Raw genomic sequence first — 23,705 nt, 5'->3', positions numbered from 1 at the left:
AGGGACAGAGACTCACTACCTTCCCGGGCAGCTTGAGCTCAGCAGCAATTCTTGGTTTCCATGCAGAAGACATCTGTGCATTGCCTTCTCAGAGCTTCGGAGTCAGGTCAGAAGCCTGCACATCCATGTTAGGAAGGAATTGGAGAGCTCACCCTGGGGGGAGTCTACGGCCACCCAGAGACTTGGGGTCCAGGTATTTTTAGGGAGCAGCTTGGGCAGCCATCCCTAGGACATCAGAGCAGAAGCCCATGAAGGCCATTGGGAACTGTTCCTCTCTCCTGTGGCAGCTAATAGGACTTTGGGCAAAGAGCAGCAGCTGACACTGAAGGTCACCAGACCTGAAAGCCTGGTGTTTTCACCAGATTTAGGATGGTTCACAGTAGCATAAGGCAGGTTACAGTCTCAGGGAAAGCGTAGAGCCTCATTCTGGGGCCACTGCATCCTTTGAGCCTTATGTCCTTGGTAAAACAGGGAAGGGAGACCATGCCACCTACCTTAGTGGTGAGGTAAGAACTAAAAGAGACAGCAGAGCCAAGAGTTCAGTCCATCACTGACATAGCAAATAGCTACTGCTATTGAGATGAGGCCCTCCGACCAGTCAGGAGGGAGTCGAGACTTAGTGATAATAGGCAGGGTTGGGGAGTAAGTCCTACTAGAACAGAGGTGGCCAGGGTGAGGGCTGGGAGACGGCTCAGTTGATAAAGTGCTTGCTGTAAACATAAGGATTGAGCTGGCTGTGGCAATGTGCATCTGTAATTCCAGTCTAGCCAACTGGTAAGCTCTAGATTCATCAAGAGACTCTTGCTTTTTCTGCACTTTGCAGGGCTGTGGTGACAACCTCTTGTCCCTATATAGCACCCCCCCCCCAACTTTGTGATGACAAAATGTACACCTCCCTGTAGACAGCCATTCAGTCTCAAGTAAACACACAGAGGCTTATATGAGTTACACACTGTTTGGCTTATCATTAACTAGCTCTTACAACTCAATTCAACACATTTCTATTAATCTGTGTTTTGCCACATGACTTTGTGGTGTTACCTGTGTGTTCCATTACATCTCTCCCCCCCCCCCCCCAATCCCCAGCAGTGCTCAGTGTCTCTCTCAACTCTGCCTTCCTTCTGTCTGTATCTGCTTGGATTCCCCACCTGGCTCTATTCTGCCTTGCCATAGGCCACAGCAGATTCTTGGCTAACCAATGGTAACAACGCATACAGCGTACAGAAAGACCATCCCACAGCACCTCCTTCTCTAGGATCTGCACCAGTCAGACTGAGCAGTCCTTTTGCCACGAAGCACTCAGTAGGAACATCTGTTAGCTGCTTCTTCCAGACAGACATCAAGCCACATGCTGGCACACACCACCTCTAGAAATATGCTGACCAAGCTGTCAATTTTAAATAGTTCTAAGAGTATCTGACTCCATGCATGGTTTTTAACATTGTCACAGCTGCACAGCCATCACCACAACTAGTCTTAGAACATGTTAGCCACTGGTCAGTCCCCATCCCCCATCACCAACTACCACTCATTTGCTCTCTCTTTACAGACTCGACTAGTCTGGGTATTTCCTGTAAGTGAACCTGGGCACTGTTTAGTTTCTTCCACTTTGCAGAACATTCTCGAGGTCCACCCGCAATGTTGTGGTGACTGGTGGAGCCTATCAGGGTTTCTCTAGCAACCTTTTGGTTCTTATGGACAGATGGCATTGCTTTATATGGACAGACAGCATTCTATTCAGTTAACTCCTGTTAATAAGACCTAAGGTAGCAAGCATCAGTTTTCTACAGCTCAATAAATGGAGAAATTGTAGCAGATTAACTTGTCTGAGGGTGGAGTTATACCATAGAAATGAAGGGAGACAAGGACTTGTGAGTTGAGGAGTTCGTAACACATGCTGATGTCGGCAGAACAGGGATGGCATTGGGCATGGAGTCTGATAGGGGACCAGGCACCTCCCCTCCCCCATCTCTCAATTCAGCAGCCTCTTCAGGAAAAGGAGAGGGTTGGGCTCAACCTCAGATGCCTGGTAGGTTGAATTTCTCCACATGAACCCCAGCTGCTTGGCAATACTCAAGACAGTTATGCTGAGGGTACATAGAACAAGACCGTGGGGGTCAACTAGTGATGTCTGTGGGGGGCTCCGTACGGGAGAATAGCTGTGCCTGCTGCTCTATACACTGACTGGGCCTCTCTCTCTCAGGCCAAAGACTAAAGGTCCTTCTAGCCCTGCGAATTCCCTGTCTCTATGACTCATCTGACCCTTGGCTGTGGGCCTCTGAAGGCTTCTCTTTCTAGCTGGGCTGGCCCTGCTCCAGAAGACAGCACAGAAAAGGCAGGAGGCCAGGCCAGCCTCGTCTCTTCTGCCAGATCCTTTCCCCTGAGTGTGCACAACTCAGCCCCAGCTGTTGCCTCTTTCCTCGTCTGGCCCAGGCTGCAGAGAAGCAGGACCAACAGGAGAAGTAGCTGGCTACAGACCTCTTTCACCCATGCTCCACAGACACCTGCAGCCCATTTCTAGGGTGGAGTGACAGTTGGAGGTCCAGGCCAGTACCCACAGGCAGTGACCAGAACCTTCTCCTAACACCGAAAGCCTTTCACGGTAAGATAGGCCCTCCACAGTTTTGCCCAGCGCTGGCCAGTTCTGCAGGCTGCCCACAGCCTCTTAGAAGGGAAGTCAGCTCAAGCAGGTCTTCCGGCCCCCGGAAATAATGAGAGCAGACCAGGTCACCTCAGGTCATACGTCACAGCCCACATCAAGGGGTCTGGCAAGTCTGAAGCCTTCACGTTTTCTGTGTCTACCTACAGAGGCCTTCGTCTCTCCCAAGTCAATAGTCACAGCCCAGTTCCCAGCCCTGCCTTCCTGAATCTACCATGGGTTCCAGCGTTCCCTCTGGACTCACACTCACCCCCCATACACATCCACATCCACATGGGCCCCACAGAGGCCACAGAGGCATTGCTAAGGCTCTGTGGATGGCAGCCTCCACTATGATAGGCCAGCCCTAAACCTGCTTCTCAGATGCTCTGACCTGCTCACTGTGCCCCACCCTCTATGTCTTCATCCCTGGCTGCTTTCTCTTCTTCTTGGGCCCTAGACACCCATGCACCTGACTTGAGTCCTTCTGTCTTCCTTCAGTACTTCCTCTGGATCACAGGATCCTTCTGCTAATGTTTGACCTGGGCCTACTACCCTGCCCCAACTCCCTGAGTCTTGGATGGGACTGTCTACTCCCATCAGGTCCCAGCTTGCAGGTGATTGTGCCAGTTCTTGGCCATCGGTATGACCAGGGCTGTGTTGCTTGGTACCTAGGGTATGTTCTTATTTGCTTTCTATTGCTGTGATAAAATGCTGACCAAAACCAACTTGGGGGAGGAAATGGTTTATCTGACTTATAGGTCCAGATTATAGCCCATCATAGAGGGAAGTCAGGGCAGGAACTAAACTAGGAGCAGAGGCAGAAGCCATGGAGAAAAGCTGCTTGCATACCGGCTTGCTCAGCCTGCTGTCTTACATACCCCAGTGATGGGGAAATGTCTTTCCATTGTGAATGTGTTGCTCTGATTGGCTGATAAATAAAAAGCTGATTGGCTAGTAGCCAGGCAGGAAGTATAGGTAGGATAAACAGACAAGAAGAATTCTGGAAAGATGAGGCTGAGTCAGGAGACACCAGCCCACCATCCAGGGAGAAGCACATAATGGCACACAGGTAAAGCCATGGAACACGTGACAACATATAGATTAACAAAACGGGCTGAGTTTAAGTGTAAGAGCTAGTCAGTGGTAAGCCTAAGCTAATGGTCAAGCAGTTTTAATTAATATAAGCTTCTGTGTGTTTATTTGTTTAGGTCTGAGCGGCTACACGACTGAGGGGTGAGAGAGATTTGTCCTGACTGCAGGCCAGGTAGGACACAGGAAAACTTCAGCTACATCCCAGACCCACCTGTCCAAGGGTGGCACCACCCATAGTGGACTGGGGCCTCCTATATTAATCACTGATCAACAAAACGCTACTGTGGAATAATCCTCTTACATACTATAAAGATTTGTCACTCGAATTGGTTTAATAAAATGCTGATTGGCCAGTAGCCAGGCAGGAAGTATAGGCAGGGCAACCAAACTAAGGATGATGAGAAGGAGAAGGGCAGAGTCAGGAATCGCCAGCCAGATGTAGAGGGAGCATGAGATGAATGTGCCATGCTAATAAAGGTACTGCCACGTGGCAGAGCATAAATAAGGAATATGGGTTAACTTAAAATGTAAGAGCTAGTTAGTAATAAGCCTGAGCTATTGACTAAGCCTTTATAGTTTATATTAAGCCTCTGGGTAAATTATTTGGGAAGCAGATGCCAGGTATTTGGGAATAGGCAGGCCAGAGAGAAACATCTGTTTACAAAATGCCACACAGACTTGTCTACAAGCCAATCTGATGGAGGCTGTGGTGGTTTTAATGAGAATGGCTCTTGTAGGCTCATATTTGAATGCTTGGTCTCCAGTTGGTGGAACTGTTTGGGAAGGATTAAGAGGCGTGGCTTTGTTAGAAGAGGAGTGAAACTGGGGGTGGGCTTTGAGGTTTCAAAAGCCCATGCCATTCCCAGTTAGTTCTCTTTCTCTGCCTCCAATTTGTGAATAAGACATAAACTCTCAGTTGCTGCTCCAGCATCATGCCTGCCTGCCTGCCACAGACTCACCCCCTCCAATAAACATGTTCTTCTATAGTTGCCTTGGTCATGGTGTTTTGTCATGGCAATAGGAAAGTAACTAAAGAGAAGTATTATCTCAACTAAGGTTCCCTCTTCCTAGATGGCCATAGCGGGTACCAAAATCACAAAAAAACTAACTTGCTGAGGATGTAAGCTTGAAAACCAGGCAGCCTGCAGAAAGAGTCCCAGCTGGGTAGCCTTTGCACATGACAGCTCCTATCTTTGCCTCTCTGCACATGTATTTAAGTGGGGGTGGGAGCCTGAGCACTTTATATACTGGTTCTAAGAGCTTGACACTGTGCTGCAGCAAAAGCAATGCCTGATAATATTGGTACCACCCACCAATCCATCCACCCGTCCATTATATTGATATAGCTCTGCTATGGATGTCCGATTCTAGGCTAAGCATAATACTATTGAAGTAAGCATTGTAGCCAGCAGGCTGGAGAGATGGTTCAGTTATTAAAACATGTACTGCTCTTGCAGAGAACCTGAGTTTTGTTCCAAGCACTCACAATGGGTGGCTCACAGACAGCTGTAACTCCAGTTCCAGGGAACCTGACACCTCTTTTGGACTTTATGCACCAGCACTCACATGTGCATATACCTACACACAGATAGAAAGACAGACAGACACATAACTAAAAATAAATCTTTAAAACAAAGGGCAGCTGGCATCCCGCATCCACCCAAAAGAGACACCCAGAAACGTCATTAGATATGGAGAAAGTACGGAGAAGGCAGGATTCAGTGATCCGTATATTGGCCAGGACTGAAGTTAAAAACCTCAAAGGCACAGGACCCAAGTCCCCATGGCAGGGACAAGCCCTGGGCACATGTGCTACACACTCATATCAGGATGATCTCAGGATACCTGTGCAGGGACAGAGAGAAAGCGGGCCAAGATGTGCCCAGAGGGGACAGATGGAGGACCTTCCATGTCATCCTGCTATCTTTTCTGATTTTGAATCATGTGACTACACTGTGGGTTAGGGATATAACAAATGTGGTTGGAAACTCCAAAAAAAGCTAAGTTTTCCTTAGGAGGATTACCCATGTGTGGCTGAGCAGTACCATGCAGTCCCACTCACAGAGTTCGGCCCTCTTTGGGCTAAGCTTATCTATGGTAGGCCATTTTTCTTTTAGAACCTACCTCAAAGAACTCTCTCAAGAATGCAAATGTGTTTCCTGTGCCATGATTCACAGTTGAGGAAAATGGGAAAAAAGAATCAAATGGTGAAGGTGTCACCCCACCCATGCAGATCCCCTCTCGTTCCCAGTCTGTGTTTTGGTGCCGAGGATGTCCACGACCTCAGCCCAGCACAGAGCAGAGGTGAAGGAGGAAAAAGGAACGATGTATAAAGACACATTAGCATTATAGGCAACTGGCAATATCCATCCATACTTGATCTTAACTTTAGATGCTGAACTTAGTACAAACACTGAAATAATAGACAGCCATTAAAAAGTTCCTAAGGTCCATTTAGCTGGCCGGAACATCGGGCAGTACAGCTTCCATAGAGGGTTAACTTTTTAACTTCTAACACAATTGCAGACACACATGCCCTTTGACCTAGCAGCTGTGGAGGGTCATCTTCACAGATGGTGCTGCCATGTGCAAAATGATTCCTGGAACAACCACTATTCCCTGGAGTCACTGGAGACACTGTCTGTACAGGAGAAATGACCGGAAACAACCTAGTGCCCATTGATAAGGGATCAGAGAAAGGAAGGGCAAATTATGCAACTGAAAAAAAACAAGACAAAAAACAAAAAACCAAAAACCAAAAATGGAGGAGGCTGTGTATTGCTATGGAAGAATGACTGGATGTGGCTAATAATGACAGAAGGACAGAAGGACAGAAGAGAGTATGTCCTGAGCTTCTCTGTTGGACAGAGTGGTGGTGGTGGTGGGGTGAATGGAGGAGGGAGGGGGGAGGGAAGAGAGGGAAAGGCTGAAAATCTGACTATCGCTTGTAGGGATAACCATGAAGACAGACACAGCCCCCTTCCAATCCCTGGCATAGGAGAGGGGAACCCGGCCTTGGCTCTACATGGGCAGAGCACCAGGTACCATGGCCTCCTTCACATCAAGATCCAGAGATTTCTGTGTAGTGGGTAGCCATCCCAGCCTTGGCCTGGAAGTTCCAACCCCCACCGAGGCTTTGGTAATGGTCACGCCCACAAGGCGGGGCTGAGGGAGGAAGCGGAAGACCCAGGATCGAGAGGAGAGGTCTCTCTTGGTTCTGGGACCCTGGACGCTGGAGGTAGACCAAGCAGAGTTCTCCAGAGAACACCGCTGGACTGCGCCATACCTTTCCCAGACCTTGTTACCTATCCCTTCATTTGTAAGTTACCCCACAAAATAAACCTCCCTTTTAACTACGTAGAGTGGCCTTAATAATTTCACCAATATTTCTGTCTCCTCTATACTTTTCTGTACAGACTATACTTCTGTAAGTTTATATTAATACTAATTGCTGTTATCAGAAAGTAACGGGAAACTATGAAGGTAGAATAGAGCTGAGGAGGCTCAGTCAGGAAAGAGCTTGACTCAAAAAAAAAAAATGGTAGACTCTGAGTTCCATCCCTAGAACCCACAAAAGAAGCTGGGTGCAGTGGTGCGTGTTTGTAATCTACGAGATGGTAAGATGGGAGATGAAGACGGGCTTAGCCTACTTGGTGAAGTTTCAGGCCAATGAGAGGCCCTATCTCAAACCAAAAACAGAAGGCTCCTGAGTTCAAGGTTGTCCTCAGATCTCCACATACAGAGCATATATATGTGATGTGTATACACACACACACACACACACACACACACCCCACACCACACACACACAAGTGAAAGAATGGAGACCCAGGAACAAGCCTTCCAGACTTACTTGCTACTTGCCTGTTGGGGTTTCTTGTGTGAAAGGGCAGAATTGGGCAGGTTGGGGGCGGGGAAGGAGTGGCTCAGTGTCCAGGAGCACCTTGGACACCCTGACAGTGCCAGGGGAAGACTGGGCCAGCACTCCCCACATTTGAAGCTCTTTGCCTTCGCTGTGCTCCAGCATCACAGAGTTGTTCTGAAGTGTCTTCCCAAAACCTGTGAGTGAAGGGCCCAAGGTAGCAGAGTTCAGAAGTGAGGCCTGTGAGAGGTGACAGGTCACGAGGACTCCAACCTCATGCAGGCAGTCACTCACTGTGGATCATGGTTCCGTGAGCTTTGGGGGGCGGTGGCTTTACTTCACAAGTGACATTTCCTCACTGCTGCCCAGCCACAGGTGAGGCAGACAACTCCCACTGTGACGCTCTGCCTTGACACACAGACCCCAAAACAACGGAGCCAGTGAGCATGATGGGAGCTGGAAACTGTGAGACAGAACAGACCCTTCCTCCTTGAGTCGATTCTGTTGGGTATTTTTCTGAGCCAACTAACACATTCAGCTCCCTCCTCTGTAGGGGAAATATCCTCATCTAGCCATAGGGCCAGAAGCCAGGGGGATCAGACAGGATTGTGTATGTGGAGTTGTCTGAGTGCAAGAATGCTGTCTCCAGGATACTCCAAAAGTGCCAGTACATAAGATGGGGCCGGAGGAATCCAACTCATTCCAGACGTTAGTGAGTGGCTGCTGGCAGGTTTTGCTGGTTTGTGGTGTAGCCAGTGCTGTCTCCCGGAAGTCCATGTGATGCTGGCAACCTGGCAGACCTCTACCACCTGGTGCAGTCTTCACGCATTGCATTTAACATGTGGATAGCTACACAAGGCCGGTGGCTATCCCAGGGGCTAAGGCAGATCTAGACTTCTCTATTGTTTGCCTTTTCAGGGTGTTCATGAATGTGTGTTTCTGGCAATTTGGTTTCGATTGGACAGAAAAGGGGACTGGGAGGGAGAGTCACACATCCTTACTATGCAGCACTTCCCTAAGCACAGCCCTGCTGGGAAAGCCCCTCACAAAAGAAACACCACCCTGCCACCAATGGCTTTTCTCCCAGGAACTGTTGCATGCGGCAGGCTGGACGCCAGGCCTCGACTTTAGTAGGTTGACTCCAGCTGCCCTGGGGTTCCCCCAGCTTGGTGCCCTCCCTGTTTCTGCTGCTTCCTTTTCCTAGGGAGGGAGCTCTTGAAGAAAACTGGACCAAGGAGGCTTGAGGTACAGCCAGCCAGGGGTAGAGAGTCCCCATCCAGGCCAGCCATTCTAGCTTTGAGCACGACGGTACATAGTGTCTCCCACAGCACGCTGTCACCCCACCTCTGGCCCTGTAAGCTGCTTGCTTACTCAGGGTTGAGGTGGAGAGAAGGAAGAGAGCGCACACCCTCTGCCCCCCACTGCGTACTGACACAGGAGCTCAGGGTGTGGGGGAAGGGATACAACTCACAGAAGGGGTCAGAGACCAGGCACTTCAGCCAGGCACCTGCCTGCAGTGTACGAAGACTACTCTTCTAGTCACAGTACCAATCCTGACTGACCCAGAAGGGCTGCCATGGGGAACCCTAGAACCAAGGCACCTGGTTCAGTAAAAGGTTGGCTATGGCCACCGATCTATCCAACTTGCACATTTCTGAGTAGGGTAGGAAAAGTACTGTCCTGGGAAGGGAGCAATCATCGGGTCTAGCCTCTGCTACTGACATGCTGTGTGAGCTCTGGCTACCCACTCCCCGCCCCCCGCCCCCCGAATCTGTCTCTTCAGCAGTAAAACAAGAAAAAGGTTATGTGCTCCTATCGGCTTCTTGGGGCTACTGGAGGGCACGGATGCCTGTAAGAAGGAAGCATGCTTTGATAAAGGAGTCCCCATCTCTGAACCGAAAGGTGACTCAGAATGCAAGGCTGCCTTCCAGCTGCTGCCTCTCCCTGGGTCACCGCTAAGAACAAGAGGGTGCAGACAGGACACAGGCCTGATCCGCGTCTTGCACAAACCACCAAAGCATCACGTCTCTCCAGTATCTGTGACACCGAGTCACTTGGCACCCTCCCAAACAGCGGCTGTGGCCGCATTTCCTCTGTCAGGTGTCAGGTGTGTTTATGTGCAGCCCAGGCTGACTAGTCTCCTGCCAATTCTAAGGGAGCCACTCCCGGGGCTACCTTCAAAAGCCTAACAGAGTTGCCTGCCCTGGCCCGAAACCCTACCATTCAGTTATTCCCTGATACTATACATCCAACTACCCGATCAGATGTGACATGTGACAGGTGTGAGTGTTCAGATGAGAGGCTGAAGCTGAAGACACTGGCTGTCACAGACCCCTGTCTTGTGCTTCCAGGTGCCCATGACAAAGCCTTACCTTATGGGATGGTATGAGGAGATGGTGCCTTTGGGAAGGGATTATATCATGAGGGAGGGTGAAGCCTTGTGGGTGGATATTTTCCCTCAGAAGAGAGGTCCAGAACACAGCTTGGTCCCTTTCCATGTGAGGACAGAGCCAGCAGCAGCCTTGTGAGAAACAGGAAGTGCCCCCCCCCCCCATGACACTGAACCTGTTGGCACTTTGATTTTGAATTTCACAGCTCCAAAACTCTGAGAGGGAAACTGCTACTGTTTACAAACCGCTGCCTCGGGCATTTTGTCATAGCAGCAGAAGCTGGCAAGATACTGGCTAGAGAACTTGAGGCAGGGTGAGGTCCTGAGGTGGGGGAGAGTGGGAGCTGAAGGGAGAGACTCAGGGCATATGCTCCACACACCCATTTCAAGTGCCCCTGGAATTCCAAGGACAGAGTGTGGCCTGACATCCTTTCTGTGCCTTCCAGCTTGGGTATCACCCTACAGTGGGGCTAGGGATGATGGGAAGGCCAAACGGCAGTCTAGCAGGGACCCAAGGCATTCCTGGATCGAGGGAGGCATCAGGTGTGAGCCTCAGTGGTGGCACAAGGATACAGAATTCAGAGGATGCATGGCTAGGCAGAGGATCTGGCTGGGATGGAGCTCCATTCTTGTTCTACCTCTACTGTCTTGGTCTCCTCACTGGCCAAGAGGCACCAGAACTTCAGCCTTGGAAGACGGCGACCATAGGGAGAATTCTCAACAGAGTGGTCAGAAGTAGATCCTCAGGGTGCAAGCTGGGGTAATCAGGGCACAGTCAAGAGTGCTCAGAGATGGCACATGCCTTTAATCCCAGCACTCGGGAAGCAGAGGCAGGCAGATCTTTGTGAGTTCGAGGCCAGCCTGGTCTACTGAGCGAGATCCAGGAAAGGTGCAAAGCTACACAGAGAAACCCTGTCTCGAAAAACAAAACAAAACAAAACAAAAACAAAAGCAACAAACCAACAAACAAAAAGATGGTTTACCACTTGGGTTGGGGATTTAGCTCAGTGGTAGAGTGCTTGCCTAGCAAGTGCAAGGCCCTGGGTTTGGTCCTCAGCTCTGGGGGCGGGCGGGGAAAGTGCTCAGAGCCCCTGCTCCTGTCCCAATAACACACAATATTCACACTCCCAAGAGTTCTTCTATTAGAGTCACAGAACCAAAGCTTCTTACACTGACTACTGACCTCCTCAGAAACTGGCCTTCCTAAACTCAGACTTCAATGGAGGTGAGGGAAGTCCCAGGGCCCAAGCAGGGCCTGAGGGACAATGTGTGCTTTTCTAGGCAGACCACAGATAAAGCAGACACTCCACAGCCTGGAGGCCTAGGAGGGAGGGAGCTGGCAGGCTTAGCCTCAGATTCTTACTTCTGAATACTGAGAGCCAATACGGAACCCTGTTCTCAGGGCCTCTGGCCAGCCTGAGGTTCAGTTATGTGCTGAGTGAATACACACCCTCCAGTGTGTGTTTCATTACTACGAAACACCACATGCCACGGCATCACAGTTCACGCCTGTCAGAAGCCTGCAGTGCCCCATAGATCTCCCAGACACATCATGGCCTCCTGTGCTTAGGAACAAGATATTTCAATGCTATTGGGGCCACTTAGAACAATAAAACGACCACCACCAACAAAAAGCACAATGATGCAGAACACATCTGATGTGAAGGATGCTTTGACAAGGACCTTTGTATGCAGCACGAAGTGGAGAGACCATGGAAGGATGTGTGTCCACCTTGTCACCTGCTGTCCTGTCAGAGAATTGCTAACCCTTGGCAGGCACTCTTAGAGAGTTTCACATGAATTTCAGCCAGCAGGCAGATTTTCAAACAAAAGCTATGGAGTATGAGGATCCACTGAAAATGTCCCCATTCCATGATACCAGTGGTAGCCATTGTGAGCCTGGCTTCTACACAGGACTCTGGGGAAACCAAGATCCATGGGGGGGGGAAGGGATGGGGGTAGGGGTGGGGTGGCTCTCCACTCAGAGCCTAGCAGCAGCCTGCTCACTCAGCTCCCTGTGGAGGAAAGGGAGGATTGGTCAGTGGTAGCTGTAAGAGACTCTCCCAGCCTCCAAATTTGGGGGGGAAGGGTCTCCCAAGAAGCAGGCCTCCTCCTCACCCCACCATAAATGGGGAGGTCATAAGCCTTTGTGAAGTGTCACTGTGTGAAGGCTGTGAGGCCACCCACCACTTACTTCATTCTGGTGACCAGCACATGGGTCCTCTGCATCTCCATGCTGCATTCACAGAGGAAGCAAAGACTAGAGAGGGCAAGCATCCATCCCAAGGATTAAAAGCAAGTCAAAGCAGATCATGGACAGGAACTAGAGACCAGTTTGTACATAGAAACACTATGAACTGGGTTACTGCCAGAAGGCGGCTGAGTGACCAGCAAATGAGCGTGAGGAGCAGAGACCTTCAGAAAACCAAGTCACAGAATTACTTTATGATCAACCCTGTTCAAACTGCTCACACATATTAACTCACAAAATCCAATAACTCTGATTTAGGAACAGTTATGACTTTACTTGTACAATGAGGAAACTGAGGCAGAGATGGGAAAGTGTAACCTGCCAGTTTGCTCTAGACCCTTCTTCTCTGACCACAGTGGACTAGCCTCACTGAGAGCATGCTGAGCCATGGCTGCCCTGTCCCTGGGGAGTTGCCTGGGGAGGGGATAGCACCCTCCCCACCTGCAGACACATGCATGTGTCAGGTCCCATGCACTCTTCCTTCTAGGGCAACTTGCAGCGACCTGACTGCACCCTGTCTCCTCTACCAAGATCTGGTCCAGATCCTGAGCCTCATTTAGCCGAGACTCCTGTAGTAGCCTCCACAGCCAGGGTCATCCACTCTCTTTACCTAGCAGCCTGAAGGGACGCAGCCATGTGGGTTCCACTAGGAAGTCTGGGCATAGACATCTGTGGGGCCTGCATTTGTGATCACCCCAACTGGAAGCCACCCACTGGGCTGTGAGGACCTGGATACACAAACCAGCATACCAACCCAGTGAGATTCCAAGTGAAAACAGGAAATGCCTACTGGGCCCCAAGTGGCTCAGAGGGCTTCAAATTCATCAAGCTAAGGAGTTGCAGCCTGCTTACATAGGGCATACTGACTGGGTCCATTCCAAGGAAAACTGACAGGCACAGAGAAGTGAGTGATTGCAGGCCTAGGTGTGACCCTGGGAGCTGGCATCCCTCATTCAGGGGGATGCGTGCATGCCCTCCAAGCCCTGGGATGCAAGATTCTCCCCAGCCCTGGCCACTGTCCCTCAGTGCGTTTCTTCTGGGCTGAGTATTCTATGCCCCACGTATGCTAATTAGTGTATTCTTTGGTTGGAGTCCCCAATGGCCCACAGAGTGCCTCTGTGCAAGTTGGAGCAAGATGCTCTTTGCTCTCCCTAGAAGCAGGCCGAGCCCACCCCACCTCCCACACAGCTGTCATGACACTCAGCTCGGAGCAAAATGCAATTTCCTCCCCCCTCCCCCACTGGCGCTCCCTCAGCCAGGCACATCTGAGCAGTGAACAACCTGCACAATGGTATGCAGCAGTCTTGAGGAGGTATGACACATCCCAGAGCACAAGGCTCTGCTGTCAGACAAGAACCAGAATAAATACCCTGAAGCTTCCAGTGAAGTCTAAAACTCACATGCCTGCAACCTAGTCTAGAGGAGGTGGCCTCTCCTCTCTTCCTTTTTCTTCTTTCTGCTCTCACTGAGAACAAGGACTTGCACATAGTCCTAAAATTCAGTTTAGTATTTCTGGGTATGGACAAAAGATAGAATTTGTATAGCAGAAAAAGTAAAATCGTAGTAATTTAGACAAGATGAATACAGGTTCCCCCTCATATGAGGAGATGCATGTAACTCTGGGTAAAAATAGTCCAGAGCAAGAATGATGCTTTATGTTTTGAGACCCTAACCATATTGTTATCCCTCCCCGTATAGCTTCTGCATTTAAGTTTACCCCAGAATCCAATATGGCTGCCTCAGTTCCAGAGATGATATCTGCATTTCAGCCAAGAGGAAACACACATCTTTTCAGTGTAAAGGCATCTTTGAGCAAATTTGACTCCCTCCTTACACGTCACTGTCCTGAACTTAATCAAATGACTATATCTACTTGCGAGAAAATGGGGAAACGCTCAGCTTAAAGGCTATGCACACCTAAAATGCAGGGGTTAGCTGTGAGGATTTGCTTCACTGTCACCTCAAACTCCAAGATTCTTGGGTAGAGGGTGGAGGAAGTCGTCCCTCCACCTCAGACCCGCACATGTCTTCAGAGGTTTCATTGAACACAGAGGAGACTTGGGATGATGTTGAGCAGCCCACAGAGGCAATGACTAAGTTGGCTCTGTCCATTACATGACCATAACATAGGCCAGAGAGGTGGCTCAGTGGGTAAGGGCACTGGCACCAAGCTTAACAACCTGAGTTCCATTCCCAGGACCCACATGAAGGAAAGGATGAACTGACTCAAGAAGTGATTCTCTGATCTCCACCGTGCACCATGGCGGCGCGCGCGTGCCACACACACACACACACACACACACACACACACACACAGTGTAATTCTACACCACATGGTGCCATGATGGTTGGCAGGCAACACACGTCCCCAACACATGTAGAAACATGGAAGGAAGTAAAGTTTGGTGCAAAAAGAGGAACACAAGTCATCATGTACACACAGATTAAAATCATACAAACACACATTTGCTCTGGGTACAGACTAAGACAAATGTTTGAGGCTTTCAATTTCATCACTTTTCTCTATGAATTTTTAAAGTAGATAACAAAAATTGTTTTTGAGAATCAATAGCATCCACATGTGTATGTATGTGTGCACACAAGCATGCACACATGTGCACATGCACACAGAGTTCCCAGTGTTCTCACAGCCCAAAGGCCTTAGCACACTGTCTCTGGTCACCATGACAACACTGTGGGAGCTGGGGTTGCCACCCTATCTTCAATGCCAGAGGAAGAAGGTGCTGTGGCAGGTTCAGCTGCAGTGTCTTGCCCAGTACCGCTGAGCTGCCACTAAGTGGAGGAACAGGCCCGTGGTCTTCATCACTATGGGAAATAAAAGCTGAACTCTTCTACAGAGAGCCAAGTAGAAGCCCCTCTGTGTCTTCACACACAGCACCTTCCCCTGGCCCACATCAGACTCTTCAGAGCTCCACACACATGGCCTGTTGGTACCAACTTTTCTACTTCCCACTCAACCTAACTCCTAACTGAATTCCTTCTCCTGTATTCCTGATCTCAGTCGTTAATACGTACTCACCCTTCAAGACATAACCCCAGTGCTATCCCTGCCAGAACCCTCCCTGCTCACCACAGCCAACGGTAGTACCACCCCAGCTCCTTTATCTACAGTGCCTTGTACTTCAGAGGTGCACATGCCTTAGTAGATAAACTGGGAATGTCTAGATATCTACGTGCTCAGTGAATGGCTAGATGGATAGAGATAAACTGATGAGTGAGTGGATGGAGGAATAGACGAATAGATGGATGGGCAGATAGATGGGAGGACATTTGAATAGATAGATGGATGAATGGATGAGTGGAAAAATGAATGGATGGACAGATGAATGAATGTAGAGGTGGTATAGATGGACCAAACTTCTGGTTAGATGGCTGTATGAATGAACAAGTGGTGGGTGGACAGGTGGCAGGGAGCTGGCTGGTGGTGGGAGGACCATGGGTGGATGATGGATGGATCAACAGGTGGTAGATGGATAGATAGCTGTCTGGATGGCTGTGTGGGTCAGCAGATGGATGAGTGGGCAGGTGGCAGGTAGCTGGCTGGCTGTAGGAGAATGTGTCGATGAATGAACAGGAAGATATTTACCAACTGAGAAGTGCCTGAAGATGCTTTAGAAGGAATATGTTTTAGAAGCTCTACCCAACACGTAGAGCAGGAAGATACAGGTATAACTGACAGTGTCACCAGATGCCCTCCTTGGAAACTGTCCTTTAATCTTAATGTCCTAGACACATCCACATGGACAGCCTCTGACACCAGCAGAGAAGGAGGAAACCAGATGTGAGTCTGGGAAGAGCTGGGTGAATCCTGTCTTGACAGCTGACCCATTAGGCAGAGATCATCAGACTGAGTGCAACCTGGTTTACCCTCTCACCAGCCTCTGAGCCCCAGGGAGCCTATAGAGGAGGGCTTCCCAATGCCTGAGGTCTCTCACCTTCTGGGCTAGCTTGGCCTTTGAGAAAACAGGCTCCTTCCATAGGCTCCAGCATCCCCACTGGGTCCCAGTCCAGTAGGGTGGTAAACAAATCTTAAGTCTCACCTCTTACTAGGGAATAACAAGCTCTTGGCTTGTTTAAAGATCCCAGAGCTGGCAACAAGAAGAGGCCAGCATCCCAGGGGGCAGTGTCCCACCCCTACCTCTGTCATAGATTCTTTCCTTCCCAGGCCAGAACTAGAGGTCCCTTAGTCTACCTGGCCCTGAATAGGAAGATGAAGCCTTGACCCAGAGCCTGGGGCCAATGCTTTGTAGGATGTGGCCTGATCTCACTGTAACTACCTCAGATACAGACAGCCCTGACCACAACCCAGCAGAATTGGGCCACTTTGTCTGAAAGGAACTAAGATTCTGTCTCAGCTGGTGCATTCTTTTAAATCTACCGACAGAGTGGGGACATAACAGGAATTGGCAAGAGAGCATGAAGGACTCTGTGACCCTTTTCAAAGCTTGAGGCTATTGACTATTGGTCTGTACCTGCTTTGGAGCAGCCCTCACAGGACTTGATCTAGGGGAGAGGAATTGCATCTGAAGTGGAAATCAAGATACTTCCAGATTCTTCTGTGAACAGCTATGGCTGACAGCCAGAGAGATACAGAGATGAGAAAGCCCCCTTCTGCCTTGTTGATATCTGAAGAAAGATTCCTCTGGCCTGTACAGTTGTCTCCTTCAAGGGCACGCTACACTGATTGGCAATGGAAGACACACTTCCTGGCCTCCTACACAGGGACTGGCTGACTGGTGTGAAGAAGGCCTTAGAGGAGACCTTATTCTGGAGGGTAGCCTGAGAACCCTTCCCAGGCAGGGTCTCTGCTGATCTCCATCTTTCTACCCTGGCCAAGGTTGACATCACAGGCGACTTACACACTGCATAGACAACTGAAGGTTGTTAGGACTCCCTGTTGTTCTTACTCTACCCACTGAGAGGTCACTCAAACCTGCTTGATGGCACCTTTCCCTGGAGAAGCCCTCCTACCCACCCTCAGTCAAAGCTCCACTAGCTCAAAAAACCATTGGTCTTATCCACAGGAGCTCTCAAAACAGAGCTCTTTTGCAAGAACAGTTTTGTCAAATAAACCCCACAGTATGAGAAAGCATTTCCTCCCAGCTGCTTGGACAGAGAGGTGGTCCAGAAGGCTCCTTTCTGAATCTGTCTTTGTTTCTTAGGAAAGGGAATAGCATGTTCTAGACTATTCTGAAGACTACCTTTCTAGCCATTGGCAGGAGAAGCACTCACTGCCTGCCCTATTGATGCACCCTTCCTATTGTAGGATTTCCATTCCTGCTGACCATGGGCCAGCACTGGAGGGAACTACTGGATGTCCCTGGAACAGCGGCTCAGAGATAAGAGTCTATTTGGGGACCAGAGCTGCAGAGAATTGCTTCCTAGGAAACCAATCCCCAAACTTGAGAAGGGACATGACCCCAGGATATTCGTTAGCTCTACAGATGATCTATATGCAGCCTCCAGATCAAAGAAAGCCAGACTCTCCTCCAACCCTGCAACCCTCCCCCAACAATGGTGCCTTAAAATTCTGAGTTTCTCTGAGCTCAGAGATCTGCAATTGAAACCTTGTGAGGTAGCCAGGGACCCCAGAACTTGCACCTCCAGCCAACTCCAATCTCCAGGCTTAGCAGATGGTCCACTCTGCCCATCCCTGAGAGGGGCTCATAACATCCTGGCAGTTAAGGACCATGGTGGAGTGGGGCTCAGCTGGGTCCCTTTTCAATGTCCTGGGAATCTAGCCCCTTCTGCCTTCCAGACTAGGGAGGGTGTAAAGACGTTGGGGTCTGAACTCCTTTGAGGGGCTTTTTAAACAGGTAAGCATGCACCTGAAGGTGACAAGGGGCTGGAAGGAAATGCTGCTCTCCTTGCCTGAGACTCTTCCAAGCAGCTGAAACAGCCGTCCTCTTTCTTATCAGCAACACTGTGCCACCATAAGGGCTTCTGATGACAGAGGAGAAGTGGGGCACGGGCCAGAAAAGCCACTGAAGTTGTGGGTTTGATCCTTAGGTCCATCATTGGGGAAGACTTCCATGGTCCAGACCTCCCTCGGGTACAAAGCAGTGCAACTTCCTGATTCTGAGAATTGGCTTGTGCTGCATTTTCTTAATTGATGATTGATAGGTGAGGGTCCAGCTCTCTGGGCAGTGCTGACTGTCCTGGGTACTATGAAAAGGTAGACTGAGCAAGCCATGAGGAGCAAGTCATTAAGAGCATTCTTCCACGGCTTCCAGTTCCTGGCCTGACTTTCTTTGATGATGAACTGCGAGGCAGATGCGTCAGATGAGCTAAACCCTTTTCTCCCCAAGTTGCTTTAGGTCATGGTGTTTATCACAGCAATAGGAACCCTAACTAAGTCATCCACTAACTGGGAACAAGATGACTCATAGTCACTTATCCCTTCACTAAGGAGGGACTGATAGAGGGGCACAGAAGACTTTCAGGGGTTCTTCTAGATCCCCTCCCCTGTGCTTGGGCTCTTTCCAGGCACACAATTCTCTCAAACTCCTACAGTAGCCGGGAAGCCACCTCCATACACCTGTATCTTTTCCATCTAACGCCCCCCCCCCACCCCTGCATCCCGCAACCCTGGCCAATGTCTTCTTTTTCCAAAGTCCCTGGAGTGGGTACAGGGTTATTCACTTCTGGAGAGGGCAGGGCTACACCCTCCCTCCCAGGCCTGCTAAGAATTCCATTTCCAAGCCTTTCCAGGCTCCTTGCTTCTCCAAACCTGCTCTCCCTCCTTTTTTCATGGCTGCCTGCCAGTTCAGCTCATTCGTCACTGTCTAGTGACATGAACCACGGAATGATTCACTGGCCATGACAGGTGGAAGCTGGGGGAAGGCCCTAAGGAAGGAACTGCAGTCGCCCTAGGACCCTGAAGGCCAGCTCTCACTCCCTCTGCAGACTCATTGTGGGAGGTGGAGAGGATGGACAGGGCTGCCTCTGATACCATGTCTGCCTTCCGCTTCTGGCAGAGACGCTGTAGGTTTCTCCACTTGTAATGTCCAGACCCCATCTGTATTAGAAGGCTAGTACCTGGTAACATCTTAAGTTAAGTTTCTACACAGACTGGGACCCAGGACAGGCAGGCATCAAGAGAGAAAGGAGCATCCAGGAGGGCCACAGGGAGGGGTGTGCCTAGACTCCTCCATGCCATGCCAACTGTACCCCTCCCCCACATCCCTGATAAGAAAACCCTCATGTCTCAGGTCAGGGTCTCTGTCAGGAGGTGGATGCCAGTCAAGACTACCTGAGAACATCAGACCCTGAAAGTGAGAAGGCAGCAAGGCTGTAGGAGCTGAGGCCTCTCTAGGGGCCTCATCCTGATGATCTCTGAGTCTCAGAGCCTAGAAGAGACTAAGGATTCATCTGCAGGGCCTTAACAGAACCCCTGTGTCATGTCAGGCCAAAGACTCAGAGAACCAAGTTCACCTTCCTCTTTCAGGATCTCTGTTTCCTCATTGTTACATTGAGGACAGAGTGGGTCAGGGCTCACCACATTTGTTCTAAGAGAGGAATTCTTTTACAAATACAATTTTAAGTAACCCGTAAGCCCTCGACATAGCAAACTTAGGAAAATGCACTGGGTGTGTTTCCCTAAAGCAGGGCAGTGTCCGGTGCCTGCCAGGTCTCCCCTGGGCCTAGAAAACTTCCAGCTCTCATAGGCTCTGTGGGATACCATTCTCCATTCTCCTAGGACTCCACACAGTTGGGTGTCTGACCCCAAGCAGTCTCAGCCTCTCTGGAGTTGCCCCTTATTTCCTATTCCATTCATCTAACTTCAGTCTATCAACAAAGGCTGCCACTCTAACTTCTCCTGCCTCAACTGTCCATCCTGTCTATGCCTGGATGGTCAAGGCTACCTAAGCCTCCCCCCCTCCCCCAGCTACTGTGTGCCTGCCTACAGTCCATCACCCTCTGTGCAAACCTCAGCTGGGCCCTGAGCACTCCCCAAAGACCGATCAACCCCTGCAAGACCCACTTTCTATGGCCCTGGCTCCCGCTAACCACATTGCCCCATCCCTAGAATGTTCTAGATTTTCTTAACCTCTACTCAGTGTCCTCTCTTCCCTCTGACCACCTGTCTAGACTGCTCTGAGGGTTCCTTATGCCTCCCTGCCCAACTTATATCCTCAGAGGACACCAGTCAGGGGGCAGAGCTGGCTCTAGGAGTTGTTAACAGTCTTAAATTTATGGCAGAGTCCCTCACGCAACAGTGTGGGGGGGGGGAATGACAGCCCCGGTAGCTAACAACCCATCTGCAGTTTCTCTTCTTCCAGCCAACTGTTTCAAGAAGCAGCAGAATCCCTCCCACCCCAGAAAGGCGAGGGCTCTGGACTAGCAGGGTGCGAAGACAGACTCAAGCTTTCAGGACCAGCCCTGGTAGCAGCAGGGCCTAGGGGTGCCTTGGGGTGAAAGGCCTCTGAGTTTTCAGACATGTAGCTCAGGAGCAGGGTGTGTTGGAAAGTACCCTCTAGTACTTGAAAGGGACCAGCCCCTGAGCAGGGACCAGGGTCATTAGATGAAGATGTCACTTCAGTTTCTGTATCCAGAGGCTGGCCACTGGCGGGGTATGAAAGGTCATTTTGAAAATGTTGCCCTGAAGTCCCTGCCCCAGGTACAAAGTTTCATACATGCAACCTAGGAATCTTTCCCATGTAAAGGGCCTCTGGAGTATCAAGCATTTTCAGCAGCAATTTCTACTCACAGAGTGCTTAACATGTACCAGGCACTGTCCTAGGCAGGTCAGAGTAGTGGCCTAACCCCTATACTGCCTATAGACAGATGCTTAAATACAACTCTTCTGGGTGCTGGGGAGATGGCTCAACCCGTAAAGCGCTTGCTGTGTGGGCATGAGGACCTGAGTCTGCCTCTCCAGAACTCATGTAAAATCAGGCAGTCAAGCTGAATCAGTGAGATCCAGTGAGAGACGGTGTCTCAAAAAAACTGAGGCCAAGAGTGACTAAAAAAGACACATGACATCAGTGCTGGCCTCGATACACACATGAGCACACAGGTTCACACATACCAACACATACTCCTCACTCCCACACACCACAATTCATCCAGTCCAATCCCAAAGTGAGGGAGGAGGGATTATAGGACTCTGGATTTTCAGAGGCGGAGAAGTCAGATCACTCTGTCCCAATCACCCAGTTGGCAAAAGGAAGGGTCCCACCCAACAGATGACAATAATAATGAACATAATAACTATTGAGGATGTCGCCTCCCAGCCAGTCTGCGTAATGCTTTTGACTAATTTAACTCTCAAAAACAACCTGTGAAGAGTAGGGACTATTGCTTATCCTTGTAGGTAAACTGAGGCACAAATTAAATCACTGGTGCAGGCATGAATAAGGAAAGGCAGGAGGAAATAGGTCAGGCCAGGTCATCCTGGAGGAAAATGGAAGCAGATGAGGTCAGAGCCTGGTTGCTTCCTCATCCTCCTTTTCTACCCTGTTTGCTCCCAGGAGACCCCTTCCCCATTGGAATTTCCAGTTCCCCAGCGGATGACATTTGTCTCTGCAGAGATCACTTCCAAGGGAAGCATCAACACAGAATTTCCGGTCAGTAACAGTAGCTGGGATTGGGGGTAGGAGGAAGGAGGCAGCCACATCTACATGACTTAAGGGTCCCGACAGGTCAGACTCTCCTACCCGAATGGGGGCCAGTTACATCCTACTGTCCCTCAAACCCCCCACCCCCCGCCGCACATGATCGGTACAGCATTCCAGTTCTACAGAGTGGAGATCCAAGGACATGGGAGATGAGGTCACTGACTTAAATCAGCCAGCCAGCCTCGGGAGTCCACTAGGGACTAGGCCCGGGACTTTTAAATGGAAATACAAAGTATGGCACCCCAGATGCGCCCATCAGCCATGGCACCTCAGAAAGTCCTGGAAGGCTTTCCCAGAAACCAAGTCCTACTCCTCGGTGCCGCTTCAAACCTGACCCTTCCAGAGCTACTCTCAGGACTGGGCTGGATGACAATTACATTCCCAGCGGTGCACGGCTCTGGGCAGTGTCCCAGTCTCGTGGTGGGGGAAGGTAGGGAAGAGCTAAGTAGGAATCTCTTCAGAATGGCAGTCCCCAAACCACTCAGTTTCACCCACTTCACGATGAATCTGTGCCCTGGGATCCCACCAACCATAAGTAACCCGAGCACCCTAGATCATCCTCACACAGATGCAGAGGGCAGTCCAAAGGTCACTGTCCCCAGCCGATCCAGCGGGCTAGCAGAGGGGATCCTGGTGGCGCCTCAGTTCAGGCAGAGGATCAGCTGCCTGGTGGGGCTGCCTGAAGTTGTTCATGCTTTTGCTCCTACTACCCTACTCTCCTTCTGGCCCTGGGATCTGAGGGCGTAAGCGATCGGAGGGAGCCAGCGGGAGTCTGGGGGCGGAGGGCTCAAGCAGAGCATCGGTGCTTTGGGGGTGCACGGGGCTGGCTGGGTCGGGACAACGAGTGCTTGCATCCAAAGTTCAGCCCGGGCAGGAGCCATGTCTACACAGACACACCGGGCTCGAACAAGTACAAATACAGATATACTCTAACCAAACCCGCCCAGGCGCGGGGAATGTGCGCTGTTTTTCCAGTTAACAAAGTCTGGGTTTGAAAGTTTGGCCAAGTGTTGCAGTCACCAGGGCCGTCCCCTTTCCCTGTAGAACCTGGTCCCTGCTGGGGCGGGATGGGGTGGGATGGGGGGGTCCCATCTCAGCATGACACCCAGGATGTTCCCAGCCCAGGGTCCCTCCTGAGCACCCCAGACTCTCGGGGACCAAGCAGAGCAAAGGTGCAGGACCCGGGCCACCTGGGGAGAGGCGGGCGCGGGGTGCCACTTACCCGGCGGGGTGGGCACTCGCGGGCTCCTCAGCACGTCTCATCGTGGGGCCCGCAGTTGGGGGACGCGGCTCCGCGGGACTCAGGGGCGCGGCGACCTCCGCGTGGCGCCAGCGCTGTCCCTTGCCGAGGGCCGGGCTAGGCGCCGCCGCCTGCCGCGCGCCCAGTGGGGAAGCGCGGGGCCGCTGGCTTCCACTTCCTGGATCGCAGCGCGCGGGGCTCGCAGGAAGAGGCCGGCCCTGGTGGTCAAGGGCTTTTTGTCAGAAGTCATTCGGCGGCGGCTGCTTGCAGCCGGGAGCCCCCTGGGGATCGCGGAAGCCGAGCCGCGCCCCTGGGGCCGGGCTTGGCGGCGGGCGGTGCCGGGGTCCGAGGGCTGCGCTGGCTGTGGCCGCCGCCCCCGGGAAGCCTGCGAGGGAAACTTACAGGAAAGTTTCCAAGTTGGCACCGGGCAGCGAGGCGCCCAGGGCCGGCAGGTGACGAGGCCCAGGGCCCGACTGGGAGCTCCTCCATCTCAGCCCATCCTCAGATCCCAAGGCAGGGCACCTCCTCCACATCCCTGACAGGTGGCCATGCCGTCTCCCTTTGATGCCACCTCTGCTGATAAGCTCAC

General features: G+C 51.0%; 1 protein-coding gene across 1 annotated transcript in view; it reads right to left on the bottom strand.

Moving 5' to 3' along the window:
* Rin3 (Ras and Rab interactor 3) overlaps nt 1-23,413 on the bottom strand; it is a 110,327-nt gene extending 86,914 nt beyond the window's left edge. The window contains exon 1 of the mRNA XM_036205992.1: nt 23,099-23,413. Within this exon, the coding sequence (XP_036061885.1) occupies nt 23,099-23,139 (41 nt within the window). The 5' untranslated portion in view covers nt 23,140-23,413. The remainder of the gene's footprint in view (nt 1-23,098) is intronic.
* Nucleotides 23,414-23,705: the final 292 nt, after the last annotated feature.

This window comes from Onychomys torridus, chromosome 14, assembly GCF_903995425.1.
Source record: "Onychomys torridus chromosome 14, mOncTor1.1, whole genome shotgun sequence".
NCBI lineage: Eukaryota > Metazoa > Chordata > Mammalia > Rodentia > Cricetidae > Onychomys > Onychomys torridus.
This window is presented reverse-complemented; position numbering and strand designations above follow the sequence as displayed.